Here is a 27,005-nt window from a genome sequence, read left to right as displayed (position 1 = left end):
GGCGAGCGACGCGACGTTCGCAGCGTAATGGATGACGCGACGATATTTTCTTTGGATACGCATAAAAGGGTGATTTATCTTCAATCCATCGCGAGGGCAGAGACTGGCGACCAAACACTCTCAACATACATTCCAATTGCTTTTTGTTCTTTTTACACACCATGCTCATATCTACGTTGTGAGCTTTTTTTATCTATTTGTTCTTTTGTGAACTTGAACGATATTTGTGAGAATTGAGGGTCGAATAGCGTGTGATATTTGTTGTATTACTTCAAACCTGTAAGATTAATGTAGTTAAAAGAATACGCAGATTTAAAAACGATAATAAATATTTAATATTATGAAAACCTTTTAAGTGATTGCAATTAGCTATAATCAATCCTTACACTTAAGATGAGAAGGCTCTTCTATTAGTTTAAATACGTGACAATATATTAGTAAGTTAGGAACCTGTTGATAAACAATTAATTCTGTTGTAACTTTCTACAGCTAAGATTTACTCATTTTAAACTAAACACAATTACCGTGTTGTGCACAACTTTTTAATTACCAAGCCCTAGCTGATGTGTGTAGTTTAAATTTTAAGAGGCACTTGTAATGGCCTCGGAGAAGAGCCACGTTGACATTCCTCGCGTTCCTCCGACACGGTCGTCCCTTTCCGATCTATTTTACACTCAGTCACGCTGGTCACTTGCCCGGAATCCAACGAGACAGATTCTTCAAGACTTATTAACCGATTTGATTCGCTTTGCTCTATAATAACTAGAGTTTTCGTTTTATTACAACATGATAACTGACTTAAGGTAAATGAATACTGTTTTTTTACTGATTTTTTTAAACATGTGTAAATAAGTTATATTTTAGATGTTTTCAATTTTTACTACAGAAATATAAATATAGGGCGATTATAAATTGTATGTCTTTGTATGAACGGGGTAAATGGAGAGATTTCATTTTGAATACGACCCTAGGCTTCGCATTCCGGTCAATTAGTGGCGACATGTCCGCGTGCGGCGATCGCCCTCTGCCAGCGCGGTGATTGCATTCTGATTTCGAGCTGTCAACGCAACTGCGACGCGGTGATGGCGCGGCGGCGTAGCGTAGACAAATTGAGGATGTGTACTTCTCTTTGATTGTTTGCAATCGTCGATGCACTCACCTCAATTTAGGGTATCAAGTGTCTAGAAACAGTATGACCGCTTTATTTTGATTTTTATTAGTATGCTTGCTATATAAATTATATGCATTTTATTCCCAGGAGTGTCGTATTACTTGATAATGAAAACTAAAACAGTTATTAGTTACCTTTCAAAGAAACCGTTAAAAGTACAATGTACGCTACAAAAAACAGTACAGACAATTGTAAAAAGCTATCACTAAGAAGAAGAAATCCGAACAACTTTGTGAATTCCACTTAGAGTGATTCTCAGAAAGCGAGCTAAAGAAAAAAGTTAAATAAATTATTACCTAATCCCCGTAACACGGCAACGGCGTTTCGAAACTCTCCCCTAGCTACGGGGAAGTTGGGCAGAGTTCGTCTCACAGCTCACAACTTGGCAAGTTTTGTAACGTGCGGTAATACTTGTGATGTCATATTACCCAATCTCACCATTACTGTAATTCGTGCCTAATGCTAATTCCTTAAGTAAAAAGTACTCATCACATTCCGCTGAAAGTTTTTGTTTCTTCTTTTAGTAAGCACTTTTAATGTTTGCTTTTATAATGGTCATATCATGTATGATAATTGAGCAATAAAAAGCTATAATAAAAATTAACGTCTCGAATATAAAATGTCGTTAAATATCGAAGCTCTCCCTTGCGACATAACGTTCATTTGTTACAACACAAATGTGACAAGGACAGCACTAGTCGATATATAGTGTGGTATGGTGTAGTATACGATTTCTAAAGAAAGTTAAAGAGGTTTTTGTTTACATGTACTTAAAACATTTGGATGCGTCGATACTATTTTTGAAGGCTTTAATTGGTTTATAAAATATATAATATAAGCAGTAAAATCGCAGGCAATTAATATATTTTTATACATCATAGTCACACCAACGATTAACATATTCTCCAAAGCAATCGAGACAGTTTATAATTTCCGGTTTCTGTGTTTTGTTTTGACAGATGGCAAACTAGCATCGATATCCCATGACATTTCAACAAACTTAATTTTTCTTTTACACAGGATGCTATACTTTATTGCTTTGGAATTTTAGACTTTAAGTCCTAGGCATTAATGTCATGGTTTAGAGTACAGAGATTTTTAATTGTTTTGTGATTATGGTGTTCATATGAGCCGTCCTGTTGCTAGTGTCGGGGCTATTTTTACTTTTACGGGTTTAGTCCCCTTTGCCCCCTGTCTCCCCGAGCGCTTCATCCCCGTCTCTGCGATGTGACGATAATCACGTACACAATATTGTATTGTTTATCTAAAGTACTGTGGGTTTCTGAGGCCAAAGTGAGATTGGCCTACTGGAAACGATCATGTGACTCCGAATAAACATATCTTGAATCCACTAAAAGTAAAACGATAAAGACGTCTATATGTTTGTAAATAAAGATCTTGTTTGCCTCAGAATAAAGAATAAAGGAGTCGGCTTAAGGTGAAAATTCGTGTTTACAATTGTGTCGTTGTAAAAGTTTTTGCACGTGGCGGCATCGCCAGTTTGTAGGGCGAGAGCTGAATAATTCACGAATATATCAGTGCGGCTCAACGCGACGATAATTTGTACCAACGACCCGACATCGCATGCCTGTGATATGTTTATTTCAATTTTACGACTCCCATGCTTTAGTAATTTATGTCAGACCACCAATGTTTTTCTTAAAGTTTTTATTTTCCTTCTTCAATCAAAAAAGTTGCATTTCATTTTCGTTTGCAGATTTTATATAACAGAATGTCATTTTGAACTATTAATTATCAAGGGCTACTTTTTTATTATATTCTGGATATGTCTTTAGTGGACCATTTATCTGCTGCTATTATCAAGTGGCCAGCGTTATCTGAGCATGCCACTCTCATTACAACAGCAAGGGTGTAACTGTAAACGGTCAGAGAGAGCCCCTCCCGCAAACGTAGTGTGTAATCGTAATGAACAATTATTTCGGCGCTCGCCGCTCCCACGCGTGGCGCGTGCGGCCTGCTGCCTGCAGCCTACGGAGCGGACGAAGACGCGTGTGTTAGTCGCAAGTTACAAGTGCCAGCTATTATATGAAATTATTTGTTGAAATTTATAGTTTTTAAACTATTTTTTGATTTAATTTAAATCTAGTGTTTATTGTTATGTTACTTTATAAATACATATTTATATCTGTGGTCGAACAATAAATGAAGGAAGCGAACTTCTAACATGGCTATCGGAGCATTATATGAAAAGACCTGGCTTTAACAAACGGATTAGTTACTTTTAGGATAGATAGGTTAATAAATATATTCAGAGGAAATGGTAGTCATATCTTTTATCGTCAATTTCTATGCTGTTGACCGACCTAAATTTTTGTAAAATAAAATAAAGGAAATACTCCGTGTTTTTCCGCTTGCTTTCGTTACGTACACCAAACCCAGTGGGTCGATGTGGCCATGTGTGCAGTGCGGGCTCCGCGGGAGAGCCCGCGCCGACTATTTTCATTTATCACTCGGCCGAAGAGCTTCAACTTTTTGTGCGCACTAGTATCGATTCAATTTAATATTGTTGTCATCGCCAAGTACGGACATCTTGTTGTCGCACCCGTCCGCGCCTCCGCTTTTTACATCATTATGTTAAAATGTGTAGCATGCCATGTTATTGACCCATGCCAATGTTATGCACTCGGTTATGTAATGTTAGAACTATTTTCTTTTTTAAATTTTTATAGTAAAAATATATAGAAAAAAAAACTGTAAAGTGAACTGAAAAAAAAACTCATTCATCGACAACGTGGATATCACGAATTCATTAGTTAATTTATTTTAATTAACTTAAATCTGAATCTTCCCAACGATCAGATAATCCGGCGGAAATTATCACTTCCTTATCGCAATCGCCTTAAATGCCCTTTTTCCGTTTACCATTAAAATGTATCTTTTACAAACGGTTGAGTAATGAATAACTCTTCTGACTATATCTCTTAGTTACTTTAAACTTTATTCACAAGATTCTTTACAAAGAAGTAACAGTGTATCGTAAAAATCTGTCAAATCAATGTGAGTTTATTGATCGTCTGAGCCGGGTAGTGAATCTAATAAGTTTTTTCTCGGACGTGATACGAATGATGTGAAACGTGTTTGAAATAGACAGGGGATTAGGCACCCCTCGCGATTTGGCGGGGGTTGCGAGGCGCCCGCGGCCACTCCTTTGACACCGTTTTGTTTGTGATCGTCTATATGTAATTAGTATACATGTGTTTATATATAAAGTTTATAAGCATTTTGCATTGTTTATGTGATGTAAACTTCTGTGTTAACATCGTTGATTATCTTTTTATTCAATTTATATAACCACCATCAGCCTCTGTCTACTGGCAATAAACTATTCATATGAAACTTGATAAAAAATATAATACGATTCAATTCATATATTTAAGAATCAAATGGAAGTAAGTTTTATATTATCGAGGTTTTTGCAACCTGTTATGATTCAATTATACAAGTTTTTACGCATTTCTCGAAACATTTGTAAGTGTAAAGTGAGCTAGTTGGTCGTAACTTGGCACATACTCGGTGCGTGCTAGAAGAACATTGTCGCGGATCAATTTTACTTAGTTCGATTTGTTATCGTTCCAAAAATTCTTTGCGTCGTAGCGGGCTGCGGGTAGCAGGGCACGGGGAATGTGTGAGCAAACAGCACCAGATACCAGCTGCAGGCACGAGCTTTGTTCCTCTCTACCTGAACGGAGCGGCAACGTCGCCCCGCGCGAGACACTTCCACACTGCCTGGCCCAAATACAAACTAAGATTTTTGATGTAACTTCCAATGGCGCCACGGATTGGACATGAAATATAATGTAGTTAAAGTTACTGCATGATAGAAGTAGTTATCAGGGAAAGAATTTTTAATATCGGTTTTGCTGAGAAATTAAATATCTCTTACATATTTTAAAAAATATTGTATAAAAACATATGTGTGATGTACATAAAATAAATATGACAGACATTTGAAAAACCTAAAGTCCTTTAACATGACAGTGTAAAATGAACTTTATTTACTCTGTAAGCGCAACTTCCTACGCCCCAACTACTCGTATAATAGTGTTTTGAGTTTTAATTACGTGATAATTGCCTTACGACAACGATGTCATGACCCTGCGAGCCGTTGTTGTTGGCTGCCATGGGGGATGGAAACTGTAGCAATGTCACAACACGACAATCAGACAAAATATTACATGTTTCCGAAGGGTGACATAAAGTTATTTGCCAACATGTTTCTTTTTACATATAATGGCTACAAAAACGGCTCACGCCTTTCTTTAGTCTCTTAGTTCTTAGTTAAGAAGATAATTCTCTATAAATTACGTTTTCCATATTTTTGTTGATTAGACAAAGTGAATCCAGTTCAAGCATCCGTAAGCCGATCAACAAAGAAGGGATCTTTAATTTTAAGCTTCTGTTGTTTTATAATAACAACGATTATAAAATCTTTTCAATTTTTTTTCCTAGCTTAAATGTTATTATTAATATCTTGTATCATGTTCATTTTCCTATTTAACGCTAAACTCACAGGCTTTATGTGAAGGCAAGCTTTATCTCATTCTGGCAATGAGCTGGTTTACAGACCACACTCCACAGTACAAGGTAACTCGGGGCGGCGGACACGTCGCTTCCTCGCGGACTGGCCGCGCCCACGCCGTGCCGCCCGCTTCCTGCGACCTCCACACACTACACCGCTAACGGACACGCGGTCAGCTCACGGACGACTGTGTCGCAGATAAAGGCTAGTCGCTTAGTGGAAAAAGGCTTTAAGTACGATACCCATTCATTGCTAGTCAAGTTATCACCCGTTATCGGTATTTTAGATGAAAAAAAGCATCCCTTTACTGATGGAATCTTAAAATATGGAGATGAATACAATGCTTATATTTATATTAAGTCGAATTTAATAGGGAATCGATTTTCGTAAAAATATTATGAGGCGTTGATCTCTTACTAAATATTTTGCGAAAATATTTGTTGTTCTTTTTCAAGGATCATTAATTTTAGGTCCTTAATTTTACACTGCTTTCAAAGTCAGAGTTAATAAAATTATAAATACAGATAATGGTGAATCGTGTGCGATCAGCCTTAAATGTAAATGGACGACCATTTAGCGTGGTCGTTGTGCTAGACTACGCAAAAAATAGGAAACTCGTATCATGCTTGTTCATTACGTAAGTATGTAATTTTTATGAACGTAAAAATATATTCATGTGTTAATAAACCCGTCTATCTTCGTGTTTCAAGGTCCCGCTGACACCGATAACGATTTTATCTGTGAATATTTCGTCTTTTTGCAATAAATTTTCTACTATACAAAAAGTTTCGCATTCTGAAGTTAAACTCTTATTTCCGCATTTAGTTATACCTTGAAAATAGAGAAAAGCAACCCCCTTTGCGTTTTTTTTTCGAGTTTTTTTTCAATTTTACTCCATTGTATTGTATTTCTCACGATCCTACATGTGCGTATATTTTTTTAGCAATATGCATTGAAGACAGTGTTGAATGTAATTTTTACGATCTCTGTTACCAAAATCTATTATATGTATGGGAAATCTTTTTTATAAGTTATAGTTTAGTAATGTAAAGTTTAGGGTTTAAAAGAGGTAATCCATGCTTATTTCACTATATGAGATCGTATATACAGGTGATGTGTCCCGGAGGCCTAATATAGTCCTCTTTACCATCCCACCCTTTTTCTTATAAGGAAAGGATGGAAAGTGGAAATAGACTTTCCGGATGAGAGGATGCATAGAAAGGGAAAATATTTTCTTTCTGTGCATCCTCTCCTCCGTCGATTAAGGGTAGGCAACACTTATGGAATTGCGTATGTCTATGGGCAACGGTCACTTCGCTATTTCATCGATTTCAGGTGACCGCTCGCTCGTTTGCCACCTTATGATATAAAAAAAGTGTTGATTTATAGTAGAACTATTTTATATTACTTTATGAATGGCGTTTGATTTTAAGCGTATTACACTGCAAATATATTATAGAGAAAATAAATTTGTTAATTTCATAAGTTTACTAGCGCTCTTGGCAGCAGTCCGCAGAGCGTAGTAATAAAATACGTGTGAATGGTCCAGTCATCGTTTACGCATGCGTATTTTTATCAGCACGCACGATGTTGTGCGATAACAAGCTAGATTAACAATCAACCAGCCGTACCGCGTACAAGTATGACGCCAACCAACAGCCACTGACTCCGATAAAGCAATTAGATATCCCTTTTAGTTTTACTATATTTTAATCTGTATGTTGCAGAGCTTCACAATATGTGTAAAATGTAACGTAAATAAGTGTTGAATTAATGCAACAATTGGAAATAATATTGAATAAAATATAAATATAATCTACCGACGTTACTTTGAAAATCCTGTGTCAAGTTAAAAAAATCATATCAAGAAATTTGATTCTATTATTTTTTACGGTATAAAATAATATTTTCAAGGCAGATAGCTTCGTTGTAGCAATACAAACTTTTCCCACGATGTTTTAATTTACATCATAATTATAATATTATTTATTTTATATTCATTTAGTTTTAGTCGCTATGAAATAAATTTTATTGTTTACGTCATTAACCAGTAAGCCAACTACGTATAATGATGTAGGTCCTGACATAAGATACATATATAATATTATGAAAACATAATCAGGTTAAGTTGCTAGCTTTACATTGTCATATTAAAAATATTAATTTGTCCGCAGGTACGTTTTAGCGGTAAGGATGCAGGCGCAGCGCCCGTGGGAAGCGCCGCGCGTTGCAATTGCAACCCGTCTCACCTCCACACGCATCTAGTCACCTCCACACACCTCCGCACACCTCCGCTCACCTTTGCCCACAACACACCGCGTGGTGAGTGCACCGACTTGTTTATGAATACATTGGGTGTATTGCTTTTGTACACAATACACCTAACGGATAGGAACATCCACTTGAATTATAGTTTGATGATGTAGAACTGAGGGGTGACCGCTATTATTGTTTCTTGTTCTTAAAAAATATTACCTCTCCTGATACTAGAATGACATCATAATTATAGAATTATTTAATTTGTTGTTTTGAACGTGTTCGAAATATATTTTAAATTAATTACATAATCACTTAATTATCTAGATTATCAGGTTTAAAATACAACCAGTATTATATGCAACAATTTTTAATTAATATATAATTATAATTCTATGTATTTTCAAGCAAGTTATAAGTGGGCATCGACTTTTTTATTAAGTAATCATAACGCATAATTGTATTATTTTCCGCACATGCAACGTTGGAATGTGATAATATTTTGCAAACTACAGCAACCACTGTTCCCATCTTATAATAACAAGAAATCACACTTTAAAGGCTTCCTTATATCGGATTACGGAGACAAATTACGGATTGGAGACAAAGGAACACCCTTTGACATATCTATACATTAATGATGTCTTAGGCTATATTGATTTTAAGGCTAACTTAATTTAGGTGACATGCTCCCACCAATATATAAGGGGTGTTACTTTTATCATGTAATTATAGACATCATAATTTCACTTCTTCCTGTAGCAGCTAAGCTCTTGTGACGTGATTAAAGCGTACAAGCGGGTAAAATATTCCCGTGTGCATGCATTATTTATTATTCATAGTCAGTACAATTATATCACGCCTAGCGGAAGACCCTACGACGTACACTCGCTTCCAGCGTACCATTAGCACAAACCACAGAGTTTACAATCTACAGAATGTATTTTAAATTAAATTATTAGCTTTTTAAAAGTCTTTTGTAATAAGATATACCCATAAGGTATTTTCTATTGTTATAATGCTATTAATGACTATAAAATAAAGGCTAAATAGTATCGATAAAAACAAATTTCTGGTATATTCTGCATGTTTTAATTATTAGAGACAAAGAACGTCAAAGTTCCTGTAATTTTATTTCAAGTTTCAATATATTTCCAGTGTAAATTATTTGCTGCCATGTCTAAACATTGCGTGCTCTGTTGAATTCATTCCCCGAACTATATAGAAGGTAGGTCGGTTGGCACCGGTCGTGGAGATCAAAGGTGCAGTGAACGTGCCCGCACAGGCATTACGTTACAAGGAAGCATCCTCATCCGTATCCTGCTTACTTGACAACTTTGAACATATAGCCTCCAACTTGGATATTACTTACTATTGTATATATTATTTTGAATAATAAATCCAATGAAAAATAATTTAGTAGTATACTATCGGCACTTCAAAAGTGGAGCCATCACAACAAAGCAATAATCAACAGATTGCCTCTTCTGTTGTCATTCGCTATTTGACTGCGCGCATGCACAGACTTCTTTTACGCATCTGTCCCTTTCACACTTGCTACGCTATTAAAGATATCGAAACGACAACAATAACAGCAATGTTACCTTTCTTTTTCTATAAAAATGTGCATTTACCAAATAAGATATCGATGAATAAAACGGATGAGTTTTAAAACTGATAAGTTTATTTCTTGATGTAATAAAATTTTAATCCATTGCCGTTTTTTGGGCATCATTTTTAAGCTTCCACTCGGTTTGCGTTTTATTTATTGTTTAAACATTTCAATTTGTAATGTTTAATCATCCGAGTTTTTTCATTGACTACAAATTTTAAAACTAAGCTAAATAAAAGAAGAAAATGTATTTGAATTTTTACAATCATGTTCGTTAATATAAAACAACAACTTTATTTTCTTTATGAAAACATAAAGGGTAAAACATAGAACTGCAAAAAAAGCTTCAAAGGCTTGTAAAACATTTCCACCGTTAGATCGTAGCAGTTGCCGGCTCCCGGTTCCCGGTACTACCCCGCGGCTCTGATAATGGATCTGTCAATATGCAACCCAACACCGGCCGAATTGAATTACCGGACCCCAGCAGTACACATTTTTGTATTTATAATTGGATATCCTGCGGAGGGCGCCTTTAATGTCATTGACGAGTGATAACTTCACTTCGCGGGTACTAAATTATAGTTCATCTCACTTATATGTAGGGACCCTATAATTTAACGTATTCATTCGCAAATTTGATTAATTTTGTCAACTCTATTGTTGATTTCGAAGATAATTTTTTCTTGAATATCTGTAAAGAAACGCGTTAGGCTTTCTAATTGCACAACAGTTCGAGCAGTAAAGTTCTTATATTGTTATTTTTTTATCTCGTGCACATAAAAATGTTCCTTTCCTTCCTCAAATCCGGCTCAAAGGACCAAAACGGTACTGAAACCGGATTCACCGCGCTCTAATCACCACCTCTACATTTAAGCTGTACTGTACCGTTGAATATACGTTTGCAACTTATAAATAGGGCAGTGGATGAGAGAAGGCTTCCGGCCGGTCCCAGGCAGCTCTGCCGCGTTATCTCGCGGCTGCCGGCTCATGTGCATCGTAATTACGCTCTTTGCATATTCACTATGTATTCGCCGGTCGAGTTTTACTGCTACACTTTTATGAGCACGGTAAAGACTAATGAAACCTGCAAAAGCACCGCGCTTTTTGATCATACGCAACAGTAAATGTAATAGCTGGTTGTAGACAGTGACTTTTACGATTATGGCCATCTAGATCTTAGATATTAATACTGTTTTATGTTTTTATTTACGATTATCTTTATAAAATATATCTTTGTCTTTATATTGAACGATGCTGTAAGTCTTAGTAATCAGATTATATCAGGTAAACAGTATTTACATATTTATTAAGAAAATGGTTTAAGTAATTTAATAGTACGTATCATTGAATTATAAAATTAAAAAGTTAATCAAAAAATTTAGCTTAAAATTAAAAACCATTTTTAAGATCAATTAGTGGAAGCGCTTGAGTCGCGACCGCGGGGCGTGCGAGGCAGGGTGAAATGCATTAGGTTGAGAGTAAAAAGTAAGGTCACAAGCTCTCTCTCAACTTTTTTTGTGAGGATAAGGCGTCGAGGTGTGCGTCGTCTGTGTATGCAGCCAGTGAGTCGAGACAATCAATTTTGTGAATTAATTTTTGACCGCACATTGTTTATTTCGTTTTTATAAATTAAACTCTATCAAGATTTAAAACAACTCATGGTGTAAAACCTGACATAAACAACTTAGAATATAATTTCATTATTTATGCTGGTGCCCGAAATTTTACGGGACATTAAAAAACGTAGCAAATTTTTTATTGCATTGTAACAAGACTCGTATGTTGAAAATGGTTCTTCTTTACAAATATCTTTCGATTGTGGTAGTCCCAAAAGATGTGCAACAATGGTCTGTCTGAAATAAAAGAGTCGCAGAAAAAGTTTTTACAAGCGCATAGATACGAAAGGAATAACAACTACTGCATTCTTTTGAAAACCTAGAACAATACTGTGCTCTATACGGACGCTTTTTTTTATCAAATTCTACGTTTCGGCTGTTTATCCGACTAAGGTTAGAAAAAAACGATTTCTATGCACATAATTTAATTTTACATCACAACATATTTTAGATTAAAAAAAATTGAAGATAAAGCCTTGTTTGCTTATTGTATACTTTATCATGTGAAATGCTTCTTTATCCATCTCTTATATCATTATCCTGTTTATATCATTTGTAATAAACGTCGTGATAGTTTGCTGTAATACAATATAGCTAGCCAAGCACATTTCACGCTCACGGCAACAACGGAGCATCGGCCCGATAGGTAAAAGGCATCGTCTCTTCCCAAAATAGGGTCAGTTTGTAGCGCGGGGTCAATACGCGGTGAGCAGCCGTCGATTTATTGGTAAATTGTCGTGACTGGCCCAGCTTCCTGTTACTGGCATGCTCTTTTTCACACTACAAATCGGCACTCATTTTTATTAAGATTTGTTTTATTGATGCGTTATTTTTCTTCAGACTTTATCACTTTTCTCTGTTTGTTCGTGTTCAATAAAATTTGTTGGATCATTTTTGAAAAGACGTCGATGTTTAGGAACTTTTAGTACTAAATTAAAAAAAATAGTCTTAATTTTGAGTGATATTAAAAAACAGTGTAGATTCGTTAGTTGTATTATATTTATTCCATAAAATAAATACCAACGACATTTATCAGTAATCATTTATATGTTATCGGCGATAAAAGCCTGCATGTGAAACTCGTTCGCCGGACGTGGAAAAACATCGGCGTTTCAGAGCATTCATTAGCTGTGTTCAGACCTGACCGATTAGTACATCTAGACCGAGATCCTATGTAAGCAATTAATAAAATAGATAAGCACTAGATGTCGTAAAATATTATAATCTTATTTAAATGTTTTTGAATTTATTTTTAATAAATTTACATTTCAGTAGAAAACAATAAAGATGTTAAAAATGCAGTTTGTAAGTGCGACCGATGAATATTTTCTGAGCTTAACTAAAATAGTTTTTTTTTTATTAAAGTTAGCAAACCAAGGTAAATTACATAATTTTTGATTTTACTTTTAGTCTTGTAACTAAGAAAAACCCGTGTCCAAAACGTCTTTAATTGGTCCAAAGGGACTACATTTTCGTTGTCGTTATAATTTTTGCGAATGGTGGTTGTTGTATGCAGTTTGCACTTGCTGGCTAATACGTATGCAGCGGCGCGGCGTGCAGAGCAATGCACGATGTTGACGGACAACGGTACAATGTTAATTAGACGTGAAAAGTGTTGTGGATGGCGACGCCGCGCCGTGCCGAGTCGGACGCCGACGTCACTGCGCCCTGTGTGGCCAGGCCCAACCTCAATGTACAGTGTTTTTCTATACTTACACGTTTGTGGCTTTTGTGCTTTTAAGTTTGAAGAATAGCTCAGTATTAGGAAGTACCATCATTGTTTTATTGGTTTAAACATACAATTTCAAATAAATTGGATAAGATCAATTAATTACTTGATAATGATAATTCGTATTATTATAATAATTTACGGTAAAAACGCTTAATATACATGTCATGTGAACTTTAAAGAACAATGTAACAGTTTTTATTTAATTTTGTCTCTGACTAGTTTTTTTTAACCTACAATTATAAATGAGTTATGGCTGTTTCATTCAACAATACAATAAATACGATGAAAAGCATTTTACCTGATCTATTTCTTTATACATTTATTCCCTTTGCAAGTTAGGGGAACTCGTAAAATATGCATAGATCCATATGGAGGAGGCGGAATAAGCCCGTTATGCAGTCAATATCGCAGAGAGATGGCTTTCTAATCGCGCCCGAGTACCCTTGCACATAAATATTTCAATTCCGTGGAAAAATGTTCGCGAAGTAAGAGTCAAGCGCGCTTTAGTAGGTCACCGTCCCGTCTTTAGACCGCTCCCTTCGTCTCCGCGCGCCCTCCCCGCCGCTCTCTGGATAAGACGCCGCGAGGTAACTACTACCCTCCCGAACTCTGACTGCAGCCCTTGGCACCCGACATCAAAGCGACGAATTTTGTTATTACTTTACGCCGGAAAAGAGCCGAAAAACACCCATCTGAGCGGTAATCCTTAGACGGTTCTGTGCTTCTTAAAATACTCTTCAGCCCTAATTGTTCCCATAGCAACGACTGTGATTTTACTTGATGTAAACAGCTTAAGCACTCAATTATGAATTCCGTACCTATTGTGAGATATTAATGTAACTAGCTAGCGCAAGATTGACTTTGAGGCATGCGGTGCTAACCTACCAATACAGATTCACTAATACTTTTTAAACCTTCTTTCTAACCTGAAAAGTTATATAGGGACTCATTATATAACTTAAATACTAACCGTGAGTTTCTGAGACCAAAACCACCAGTGTAAACATGTTGTTATCTTTGTGTTTTTTTTTTAAGATAATAACTGGGATGACGATACATTTTATACAGTTTAAGCATCGTTAAAATATTTTTTTTCAATACTCCCAAAAGTTGATCTGCTGAAAAGTCAGAATTGAGTAAATGTAATTACAAAAATTGTGGAGTCATTGAACGTTTGTAAAGTCGCAGTAAATCAATGCTAATGTTGCCGAATTCGCTTAGTATGTAAGCGAGGCGTCGAGAAGGGCGAGGAAGGACACGCCGGCCGTCAACCTTGTGGTTCTTACGATAAGGCGCGTTCACATAATACTTGGTAGCTACTGCGATACATGTACAGTTAAAGACGTTCATTTCCTCCCCAATTTGATGAAAAGTGTAGTTCATATCCAAAGTGACGCTCATAATGAAATCAAGTCGAAAACTCATAGAAGCCAATACGTGCTAATTTATAGCTGTTGCTGTAAAAGTTTGCTGTACTATATTCTAAGTGGGAAGTAAATTTATTTCTTCGACTGTTGAATATTGTAATGTCCTGTGACTCGCACTCACCTGACATGACCGCGTCAAACGATCGCTTTGTCCGACGTGGTTACATGTAACGAACAAAGCCCTCCCCTCTTACGTAACCTGTTCTCATATGTTAATTTCAATAGAATTAAACAGTTCATTTTTGTTTCTATAAACTATTTCTCGTTTATATAAGACTGTTAAAATATTGAGACAGACATGTCTACTAATTTGCAATGCAGCTGCATAGATGTATGAAAATTATAATTATTAAATCATCAAAAGTAATCAATTACAATAATGATCAATGGCGAAATGCAACGAATACAAGTAACACGAAACAAAATGAATGCTCGTTCTCACGGAGGCGGACACTGAAACTCACTTAGGGTCCAAAGTGGCAGCGTATGATAAATGACGTGACCCCGCTGCAACGAGTTACCATTCCTCTTGGCTCGAGGCTCGGGGGAAATATGACACCATCAGAAGAATTCGATAAAAACATCAGCAACAACAAAGTGCAATAACTTACATTGCAATAAAGAATAGTATAAGGATAATAAATACATTGCTGTTGTGTGATTTATCAAATATTTAGGTGATGTAAATTGATGAATTTTAAATAAATAAATTAAGTAATTCATGATGAATATCGTTAACTTTACCATATGTTATGTTGATAGCATTATTTTGTGATTTTTGTACTAATTTGTTGCTTACAATGACGCATTATGTCTATATTGTTATTGGTTATGTTTTATATAACATGTTGTATACAGAATATTTCTTATAATAGCACGTGTTTTCTTTATTTTTATTTTGAGAACTTTGACTAGCTGGTGTGAATTAATGCAGCATCCTAATAAATTGTGAAACGATGATATTACATTTAATTATTATATAATACAAATTTATAATTTATTTCTTTAATTCTATATTAATAAATGAATGTATCTATATTTTGTTGGTATTTAAATATTCATAACTCATTTTCAGTAAAAACGATTAATTTTGTTTTAAATTTCAATGTAATTATGATAAAAGTAATATCTTTAATTTTAATGGAAAAACTCAAAAACTGGAGGAAATGACAAAATGTAGAGATAGAAGGGTACAATGACCTTTTCACTAGGTAATGACGTAACGTAGGACGTACGAACACCTCGCAACGTTCGTATTCGTTCGGGGAGGATGTAGCGGCGCGAGGTGAGCGCTACACGACCTAAACTAAAGGATGCCGGAGTCAGTTCGCCACAGAGCGGCCGAGCGCTGAGAATACGCAAACAGGTGTCGGCTGCGAGGTTATATTTGCATATAAATAGAGTTCCTGCTTAACTGTACCGCTGCCCCGCCCGTGCCCCTCGACACCCCCCCCCGGCCGAGCTTCGCGAGCGCGTGCGTCGCGCCTCCCGCACGCACACGCACCGGGCCTCGCCGCCCGCCGCCCGCCGCTCCAGGAGATTCTATTTATGAACTGTGATGTAATTGCCACAGGACCGACTGATTCATTGCAAACACATATACGCATTGTCTAATCAAACGAAAAACTGAAGAATCAAGCAATGATTGCATCCTCACACTGAAGAAGAAAATGCTCGTCTACTAATGCATTGCTTTTCTTTTAGTCGTGTTCCGTGTCTAAACGATAACGTTTCGTTACAGGCGATTCCGTAGGCTGAGCCGCGCGATGCAACTTTTTCCACCGGGGAAGTTATTACAATGCGCCGCTAGAACCGGTCGGGCCGGGAGCTAGGAAGAAGTCCCGGCATTTTATCGGTCCCTCATCCTTCGCCTCGCTAGAAAAACATAAGCGCTCCTAGTCTTCGGAATGAGACGTCAACTTCATTAATAATTGATTTTGCATTAGGCGAAGGATAACTAAATTGAAACTGAAAGAGCGTGGTTTTTTCGAGTCGTTTAATGTGTTTGTAAAAATTTCGGAAGTGACCAGTACCGCGCCTCTTCCGCTGTCCATTCTAATGGATCATTCGTTACACCACAGCGTCCCGGAGCCGGCAATAGGCTGCGTGGGCGCAGGTGACATGCGAACTGTTCATTTTTTCGACAGTGAGAGCGCAGCTAGAGTTCTGTTATTCGAGACCCCTTGTTGTTTGTGTTCGTTTTTTTGTGTCGATCCGAGCGTTCTATTTGTTCCGTCGGGCCCTTTTTTGCTGGGTTGCACCAACCGTCCTCGAAGGTTCGGAGTTTTTACGAAGGCGTAGGGGGAGGAGGGGGCGAGCGGTTGGTGGAGCGGGTGCGAGCGGCAGGGGGCGGTGGCGGGCGGGTCGTCCTTGGCCCGAGCGTTCACCTTGGCGCGTTGCGTTGCCCCAGCACAGGTAACAAAGTTCTGCGAACTACGTGATTTCTATGGCTGTCCGAAAGTGGATCTGAAGTGCTAAGCTCGGAACTCGCTCGGCCGTCGCTAATCTTACTGGGAACTGTGAAATGGAACACTGCGCGACGCGGGTTAGCTGTCGCGTCCCCCGCGACGTGGTGGTCCCTCGCGCCGGATATTTCGGTGCTGCTCTAATTACCCACGGCTCAATTTTATTTACTAATACCCCGCGTCGATTTTATTACCGATATTTATCTAGCTTAGAGCTATAAAGCTGCAAGTGATATGTCTTCATTTGCATGTACTAGAATATGGCATATTACAAACTTTTTTTATTAAGATAATCACATTGCATACAATGTAATTACGAAGTTCTAAATGACGCTGAATCATGAAGTTGGCATGTTTTGTATACTAGCTAATGGAAGTGAAATATAAATCGGTTGAATTAAAGATTCGTTTTATCTTTAATCTTTCTTAGAAACACCCAAACTACTTGATATATCACTTATTTTATAATACAACAAATGCATTATTGTTAATATTTATGTTGTTTTCGTCTCTTCCGTTTTCTCCGTAGGATAATGTGGACAAATATGTCTGTCTCTTCTAACTCTAGTACAACCGTCAAAGGAGTTTCTGGCTACGAATCGTAAGTAAAATACTTTCTGAGAACAGAGATAAGAAGTGGGTTTTTTTAAGTTGTTTTCACAGAAATAAGATAAATGCGATGATAAACTCGGCCGCGAGAGGGGTCAACCGTGAAAGTTTTAACATAAAAGCTCCTTCGGATTTAATGTTAATCCTACCCACATTATCCACGCAATGTAGTTACGCCGTGACGCACCTACTAATTTGGCTTTATATTTAAGTTACAGCGTTTTCACGATGCACTAATTTAATTGTGAGCGAGTGCATCAGCGGTCCAAAGGCACGCTGTGTGTCACTGGTTTTATGGTCGGTTTAGTGCCTCAGCTTCGGCCGCGGCCATACCGCGGACTGCGCGGGCTCGTTCAACTTGGCGAGCGCGCAACTATCGCGACATTGAGCCGCGTCGTGCGACCGCCTTTGTTTTTCCGACACGTCGCGTCCGCAGCGACCGGGTCGGCCGTGTCGGCGGCGTTCCGACACCCGGCCGGCGTATCTTATCGCATTAGAGGCCGGACATAGGAAGGGCATTAAATTTGAACGATCGTCGTGCAGCGGCGCAGCCCGAGCGAACGCCTCAAACCGGTCGGCCGTTCGTAAATAATGGATTAGAGGAGTGGCGGGGGGCGGGTGCGGCACGCATAGGGCGCGGGGCGCGAGGGGCCAGGCGGGCGAGCGGGGGGGCTGCGCGCGGGTCGGGGCGCCTCCCGCTCCCGGCGGCTCACAGCTGTTGCGGCCGGGAGCGCAATGCATCGGCGTCCACGGCGCGCGCCGCTCGTCCCGAATCGTAGTGGTGTGGTAGTGAGTAGTAGTGCAGAGCCGCAGTGTAGTGCGCGAGGCAGTGATCAGTGGCCGCAGTGCATGTGTGAGAGTGCGCCATGGCGTGGATGTGCAGTGCGCTGAGGGCGAGCAGCTGACCCGCCGGCCGCGGCCGGGCGATGCTGCGCCACCGCCCGAGGTGACTATCCCGCGCCTTCGCCCCCGGCCTAGTCCTGTCCCTAGCCTAGGCCGCTACTTATTTGTCGCCATGACTGTTGTAATCGTCGGTAAGCAACGCCGTGATTATATTTTGGCGCTTTTTTGGACGAATCAAAAAAAAGTATGCAGTCGGTCGGGCGGCGGCGATGGCTCCGCTTTTTTGTTGCATTTCCACAATGGACGTCGCCCTCTCGCTTAGGGGAGTTTTGTATAGATTAAGGCACAAGGTTTATTTTTTGTGACTCCACAAGGGTTTTAAGTAGGTGCACGTAGGAAATAACAATATTCCTGCGTTTTTACCATTTGGCGTGTTGGATGGATTAAAGATCGATCAAATATCCAACACACGGAAAGTAAACGTATCATTTTAACAAAAACAATGAATGAATTTTCGTTGAGAACATTCAATATGACTAAAGTGAACTTTAAATCCACATGTATTCATGACGGCATTATTTTTTTAAATTGTTTTCATTTAAAGATACTCAACAATCTTAAAAAAATTTAATAACATCACCAGAAAGTATAGTGTAGTACACGTACCTAAGAGAGTCTTACCTTATCTTTTCACCTATTTTAAAATCATATATTATTTATTTAACATAAAAGACAAACATAATCTTTTATAATAAACAAACTTCGTAGGATAAATTATATACATATTTCACAAGATTCTATAACTTAATGGTAACATAAATGTAATTTGCATCAAATTCTAACCAACAAATGATGATAATAACAGGGTTACATTAGTCACACAGTTAAATTGAATAATATAAATATGCGGCATCAATCAACCGTTCTAGTAGAAGTTGTCTCGTTTAATTAATTTTCCTTTAGCATTACGCACTACGTCGTCATTTGTATCGTAATCGGTTGTATTACGCGAACGCACCGACTCATTTACTCTGTAACTGGAATTCCGCGTAGACTATACAACAATTCTAAGAATACCACGAGGTGATTTTATTCATTTTTATCACTAATAAAAGCTTAAATTTAGTCCAATACTTCATTTCATCATCAGGATTTGTCTTTTAAACTTGTATCGGAACTATATATATAGTCCTTAAACCTTAGCTTTTGTCTAAGTAATACACAAAATGAAAAAAAAATAATTAAGTGTCAAATATTGTAATTTACAACAATTTTTTAGGTTATTTGCTATCTCCGAGAGGGAGCTGCCTCGGCAGCTGGCGCAGACGGGGCCGCGGACGAGAGCGAAAGCGTGCCCGTGGTCCCGTCCCGATGCGTTGGAGGAACAGAGGGGTTTAGTGGGTATGCCTCCGCTATGGAGGAGAATCCCACATAACTACCGCGTCCCCGCCGGGGCGCGGAGTATGCATAAAACATTCCCCTCTGAAAAAAAAAAGGTTATTTGCTATCTCTGTTCTATTCCTCATAAACAACGTTTTATTTTAAATTTTAAAATATACTAATAACAATTTGTTCTAAGCGTAACATATTATGTTTTCACATGCTAAAGTTCAACGATTTGCAAATACCTTTCTTAATGGTCAGGATGCGTTTGCGATACGTTCTGCAGTTGTAATGTAATAATAGACTGGAGCAGGGCAGGTGCAGCGCCACCTTGTGGTTAGCCTTCCGCACATATTGAATTATTCATCTATTTCTTATCTATCATCTAATACCGAGTATAACTAGTAACGCGAAATGACCGTGTCCAGCAAGGTAAAACTCGCAATACCCTTTAAGGAAGTCATTGGAATTCTAGATGATTCCAAACCGTCATCGCTGCAAACCCAAAGTTGACGCACCTTTGTCATTCATGTAACACAACGATGTTTTCCTTTATTGCCTTGATTAAAGTTTAGTTTGTTTTTTTTAATTGTGTAAGTTGGATGTAACCTACTTACTAAATAACTAATTACTAAAAGGACGTGTCAACATTTTTGAGAGTTACAAACGGGGAAAACAAACAAAAAAATCTTAACTAACTGAATAAATACAATTACATGAATCCTCTCTTTATATTTTTCTATTACGAATAATTATTAAATACTACAATGACGTGATAGTGTTTTGTATTTCCCCTTGTTTACCTTTAGTTGTACTTCCCTGGTACTTTCCGGTCGTGCAGGAAAAATATTAAATGCTTAATTACGCAAATAATATAACTTAGTACGAAATTGAGCCAAAATTATATATAGTTTTCTTCATAATAACAGATAATGAGTACTGAACTCCTTATTACTTGTTTTACACCGACTTATTACCTTCAAATTTTAGTTTCCAATATGTTGAAAAATTCTGTAGAAATATTATAATATGTATAATCTAGTCGAACCTAAAAATAAATATGGATTTTTCTACAGCAAGTAATTTTTTTTCTTGGAATTCAAACCATATCTATAGAGAAGTTATAACTTTGCACTTTTAATGTAATTTTTTCTGAATACTATTTTAAAATACGGAACTAAAGTCAAACATTTTTTTACAAACATGGCCGCTATACACGATGCCAACATTTTGTGAAAATTTAACAAATATTTTCTGTCTAACTATTAAAGAGTTAAATTTAGTTTCAGGGTTATTTTACGTAATATGTGTTAATTATTACAATATACAAGTATTGAACATAATATGTTTAGTATTATGTTCAGTTATTCCTTATATTAAAACTTTTAAATAGTTTTTACGTTATGTATTTTGTCTGGTGCCAATAATTCTTATCTGTTTAATGAATTATTTAGAGGCTGTTTTATTCATTCTTTATGAAATAGTTGTTGCATAGTTATTGACGATTAAGATATCAATTAAAACGTGTTTACTGCCCCGCGAGCTTAATTTTATTCCGCTATTCGGTTATCTGTGAGTTTATACTAGTTTTTTTCCTAACCCGCCTTTAACGGATTTCAGTCCAATTGAATGTAAAAAATGTAACCTTAACTTTATATTTTTTTTATCTTTTGTGTATAACTTTTGAATTCAAAAAGGATATAAAAATATAAAGTAATTTTTTTACAAACATGATACAAAAGAATAATGAATTTTACATTTCGCGGACCTTTTTGTTTAATATTTTTTTGAAAAAAAAATCGTAAGAATACTGTTTTTGAAAATTTTTACTATTTATATTTTTAAAGTACTACTAAAACAAATAAAGTTTTAAGGTTTAAGATAGTTGAATCAGTTTAGTATTTGGTATTCCAAGGCCAAGGGAATAAAACCGCCAAAGAATTTTACCAATTCTTATGGAAGGCCTACTTATCCTTTAATGGTCATATTACGCGATGGAATTAAAAGCTTTAAATGTAAATGAAAAGTGATATAAGAATTATCGACAATGATTAACGATTATGCAGTGGGGCATGCAGCTCGTCGCTGCAGCGGCTATAACGCGATTTAAAAGCAATCTCTCGCCGCGTACGCTCAATTTCCTCAGCAAATGTTCACTGATACTGCAATTTTGTTATCCATCCGCGCTTACACCCAGTTACATCTCTATATATTATATACTGCTATATATCTTTTCTTTGTCTCTAGTGAAATTTACTTAGAAATTATGTTAAGTATTTGGTATATTTAAATTACAAAGTTAAATAATAAAAATTAGTTAATTTAAATTCTGATATTGTTAAAATTATACATATCATGAGATAAAGATTATGCAATTTATTTAAATATGTTAACTTCATATTTAATACTCGATAAATTATTTCTCGATCGTATTTAATTATGATTGAATGAATAATTAGATTGGTCATAATGTTATAAGTATATGATTAACAGTTAAAAGCTACATTTTTATATTAAACTAGCGGACCCGACAGACGTTATCCTGTCTACACGTCTTTAATTTGAATAAATTAATATGAAGTTAATATTTGATGAAAATTGTGAATCTAAACCATTCCCAGATCCCCTTGAACACACACAAAAAATTTCATCAAAATCGGTCCAGTCGTTTGAGAGAAGTTCAGTGATATACACACACACAGAAGAATTATATATATAAAGTTGACACAGCGTAATAATTCGGTGCTCTCAATTTTCAAATATTAATCGCACTTTGGTTAAATAAATATCTTTATGTACCCTGTATGTCTAATAATTTAAACTATAAGTATTAAGCAAGTTCCCGGTAAACGATAACCTTAGACGTTTTTGTCTTTACTTGAAACTAGCAGTTGCCCGCGACTCCGTCCGCGCGGAATTAAAAATCATAATTAGTATGCCTAACCTATGTGTTGCCTACGTGATCTTCCAGATTATGTTCTATATGTATGACAAATTTCAACGAGATCCGTTTAGCTGTTCTAGAGATACGTTCAAATAAACATCCATCCATCTAAACATTCGCATTTATAATATAAGTAACATTAGTAAAATAAGATATTAATAAGCCTGATTTAACTAAAATGTCGTTTGTTTTAGTTTCAGTATATTAGAGAGTTATAATTGTTATATTTTAAACTACCTAACATCGTGTTAGTACTCGCAGCTGTAGTACGCAACGTAACGGATTCTATCAACAGCTTTATTGTCTATGACATAATTTATATCAACATGTCTCTCGGCCGCTATTGTTCTGCCTCACTTGTCCTGAGTTATGAAATACCTTTGTAAAGACTGCGACGAGATACTACTATTGTTTTCTGACTTCACCAACATTGATATTTTAGTTATGTCATTTTCATCCTTAAATCTAGTAGAAGAGTGTAGTTAAAGTTGGCCAAAAGAGTTATTAATATGATTTATCGTAAATATGTTTTACGAGTAACTGAATTAAAATTTTATGAGTTATAGGCGCATCGTCTTATTTTTTGTCCATTCTCCACAGTGCCAAATATAAAATGAAGACAAGTGTATACAGAAAATAGGTTGAAAATGCAAGAGAGATATGATTGGAGATAGTTTTTCGTATCAAAAAGGTAAAACAAATCAAAATTTTAATAATCCTTTGTTTCAAATTTGCATTGCTTATAACTTTTGATGTAACCAGTACCGCCATCTAGTATCGCTATCATGAAACGTATTTGTTAGTAACTTGAAAAGCTAAAGTTTTTACCTTACTAACATTTTTATTACATACCATGAATATACTCAGTTTTAAGATTTTGTACTTTCGACTTTCTTTAGATCAGATATAAATAAATAAAAAAATCGGTTTCTTTTGTTATTTATCCGTTTTGTCTCCGCTCACGTTAATTGATTTGTGTACCCAAGTAATTGGTTTCGAAATTCGAAAACATTCTTTGTTTTTAATAGCGTAAAAGCAAAGTTCCAAATTATTAGAGCCATAAATAACTTAGGGCGCGTTCGCCCTCGTAATATTTAGAGTTCCAGACGCACGGCTGTGTCGTACCTGGGCTGCCGGTGTGAACGCAGCGTAATTGGCCGGGCAATAAAAGTATTGTTTGCGGGAGAGTTATAGCGATCGTGGTGGACGATTGTACTCTGATTTGTTGCTATTTGCGAATTAACTGACTGCCGGCGGACATTGATGTCCTGATGGATTGTTTAATTCCAGGATTGATAGACTGTACTGGGACAGCTATACTCAATTCTCGTAAATGAGTCGTATTACGTTCGCTTAAATATATTGTATTTCCGAATCTCTTGATCTATATAGTCATCCCTCTCATCATTTTGTAAAAAAACAGACATAGAAATATGTTTTATACAGAGATATTGATCTCAGCAACTAACGATAATTCCGTAACGTACGTATTTTACAAAAGGCGTTTTGGAGTTACGTCTTTTGTAAACTTACGTTTGCGAATTGAAATCGGTCAAACACCGGCAGCGCTCTCCCGTGCCCTTCCCGTTATATAATGCATGCGTAATAAGGTCGGGCGAATGTACGCAATACGTATGCACTGAACTCTCACACATATAACATTACCATACTACTACGTATGTAGTAGTAAACATCTCGTAAAATAATACTTTAATATTTTTTCATATAAAATTAAGCATTCAAAACTTATGAGACGTTACACGGAATTCCAGGGGGCCACTAACATGACTCATCTAAAAAATAGTCGCTGCAACGATACGAAGCTCTTAAAAATGCTCGCGTTATAAATGTAAAACTGGAACCGCATCAAAGACCTGGAGAGTGTCACTCCGCGAGGCGGTGTCATTAAACACATCTTCATGACGCGCAGACAAAATGGCCGGTCATTGACCCCGAGCGTTTGATCGCGCACGCCGCATTCGCTAAAAATACGCGCGCGCGCGACACGAATAGTAATTCATTCGCCGAACGCATTGCGTAGGCCTTGTACTACACGCATTACGTTATATTATTGTCGTATATTCCTTTGCTTATTATTTGTAAGAGTTTGTAAACATCTACCTTCGTTCTATTTCCTATTAGTATCTATTCTAGCCTTAATTTGACATAAAATTATTAAGGGCCCAAGTAGGCTTTAATTCTTGGTATATATCTTTTCCTTGTTTTCTTCTTTCTTAATTCTTTTCTCGAACTTCAGTAAATTTATTGTTAATTAAAAAAACAATCAAATTAAATCAAATTGGTCAGTGTAATAAATCTCTTTTTTGTCTAGAAACTATTTTTTTTTCTTATAAACATGTATGACATTAACGTAAAACAGCTATACAATTCTGTGAGTAACTTGCAATAAGCTTGTAAATAAACCTTGCGTCATATTTAATGGCATAGCTTTGAGCGTAACAAATGGCGGAATACATTTTTATTCCCACTGGTTCAATATCTGTGGAAATATTAAAAAAAATATTGCAGCCGAGCTTCGCCCGAAGGGACAGTGCGTGGCTTCAGCAAACGAGTGTTTTATGTTTTTATTACAGCCATCGGAAATGTAAATTGATGTTAATGCCTCGCAATAATCAGTCTCTATAAAACTTAGTACAACGTATGTCAACGTACAGTGCCTTGTTTGTAGACCCTTACATTTATTACTCCATACATTTTAACGTATAAATTTACGATAGATAAAATGATTTAATTTGCTTTAATAATTAAAAGCTCAGATAATAAATTTTATTGTCGAGCTATTTATATTATCTTTTATTAGCTGCCAGCATTCATTTACATATTTTATGGAATTATTGCATCGCTGGTATAATCGTTATATTGACTGGAATTATAAAAACTTTTGAAAAACTAATCAACTTGAACATTGATTTTATTACATTTAAACAAATTTCTAAGTTTTCGTAAACATTGTTTTTTTCATATCGTATTATAAATAAACAAGGAGGTGAATTCAAGTTAACTTAAAACCGGTTTCATTCTCATGATATTTATTTTTTCGCGCCCTTCATTCCATCTTATCAACGACTTTCCGGGAATGCAGTCCACCTTATGTTAGTCGTATTATGTTACCAAATAAATCGTGATAATATTATAGTTTGTTGTCACGTATTATACAAAGAATTAAATTCTGTACCCATTTATGATCAAATATTCTACATCTTATCCGTCATAAAAGCTACAATTTAGTATTTATATTGCTTAGACTAGTTTTCAAATTGTCTTGTGTGTTTTAATGTCATTCCACTGAAATGGGTACGAAATAAACGTCCTCAACTGTACACAAGAGTTCTCTGAATGCAAAGAAAATGTAAAGTTATTAGTGTTAATGTTTGAGATGGTATCTGTGCGTGAAGGAGCGTGATCATGGGGGTAATTTGTGGTGGGGTAACGAACCTTGAGCTTGCTCGCCCGCATACCCATTGTCCGGCGAACAATGGCGACTTGGCGTTACTGACCGCGACATTTTTGTTGCACCGATTTCGAGTTACAATGTATGAAGTGTGTTTCGAGTCTGGAGCGAGTTCAATATAAACCGGTCTCCCTTACGGACCTGTTAAACGAAAGTAACACGGCCCGTATACGTAATGTGAGGGCACTGCCTTGCTACCGAGCAATAGGAAGGAAGGATCAATTGAATCTTGATGTAAATGAAAGATAAGATGTTGATCGATTGTATTGAAGTACAATGAAAATAGTCGTATGTATAAAGTGTATTATAAAATTGAACATTAAAGAAAATATTATGAATAATATTCTGATAATTTTATTTGTCGTGTTTGAAAAGGTTTTAATTGAATTTATGGTAACTGATTACTACTTAGAATTCTGACAAGAATTTATATCGAATACTCTAGTAGATATTAAGTAGTTGTTTTGACTATTTTGTGTATCGATATCTATTTAAATATATTGCAACGTGCATTCAAGGCAATACACAACGCAAGTCATCGTGCTGAGCAGCGTGTCGTGCGCTGGGTGCGGGGAGCGAGGATCACTTTCGCCCTGTGCATTTCTCGCGCGAATTCGGTTGCGTCTGCTCGTTCTTTTTGGTCTTATTTTTATCGACTAGAGTGACTTTTGAAATAAAAAAAAATATACAATAATTTGGCCAGGATTATCTTCTTTTTACTTTTTAGTGAAAGATTTGGGAAGCTTGATTGCGTAACGCGATTTAGCAATTAACTTAATCAATCGCAGCAAGTTAATATAAATCAGAATGTTTTCACTTCTATGTGGTAAACACATTAAAAAGAAAAAAATCCTTTTAACATGATATTCAGACCTGCGATGGTGAAAGTATCATGTTTAGAATCCCGAAGGGTGCATATCATTAAGCATATCTAA

The 27,005-nt window shown here is 36.5% G+C and overlaps 1 protein-coding gene across 3 annotated transcripts in view; it reads left to right on the top strand.

Moving 5' to 3' along the window:
* jing (AE binding protein 2 jing) overlaps window positions 1–27,005 on the top strand; it is a 119,318-nt gene that overhangs the window by 63,162 nt on the left and 29,151 nt on the right. Inside the window, exon 1 of one of the 3 annotated variants that reach the window (XM_013306214.1) lies at window positions 18,180–18,374. The exons of 1 other annotated variant lie outside the window; for it this stretch is intronic. In XM_013306214.1, coding sequence (XP_013161668.1) covers window positions 18,355–18,374 — 20 coding nt within the window. In that variant the 5' untranslated portion in view covers window positions 18,180–18,354. Of the gene's footprint in view, window positions 1–18,179; window positions 18,463–27,005 lie in introns of those variants that run through there. One more of the 3 variants, XM_013306215.1, reaches the window with a different exon arrangement.

The sequence above is a fragment of the Papilio xuthus genome, unplaced genomic scaffold, assembly GCF_000836235.2.
Source record: "Papilio xuthus unplaced genomic scaffold, Pxut_1.1 DF828258.1, whole genome shotgun sequence".
In the NCBI taxonomy this organism is placed as follows: Eukaryota; Metazoa; Arthropoda; class Insecta; order Lepidoptera; family Papilionidae; genus Papilio; species Papilio xuthus.
The sequence above is the reverse complement of the archived record's forward strand: the minus strand, read 5'-3'. Positions and strand labels throughout refer to the sequence as shown.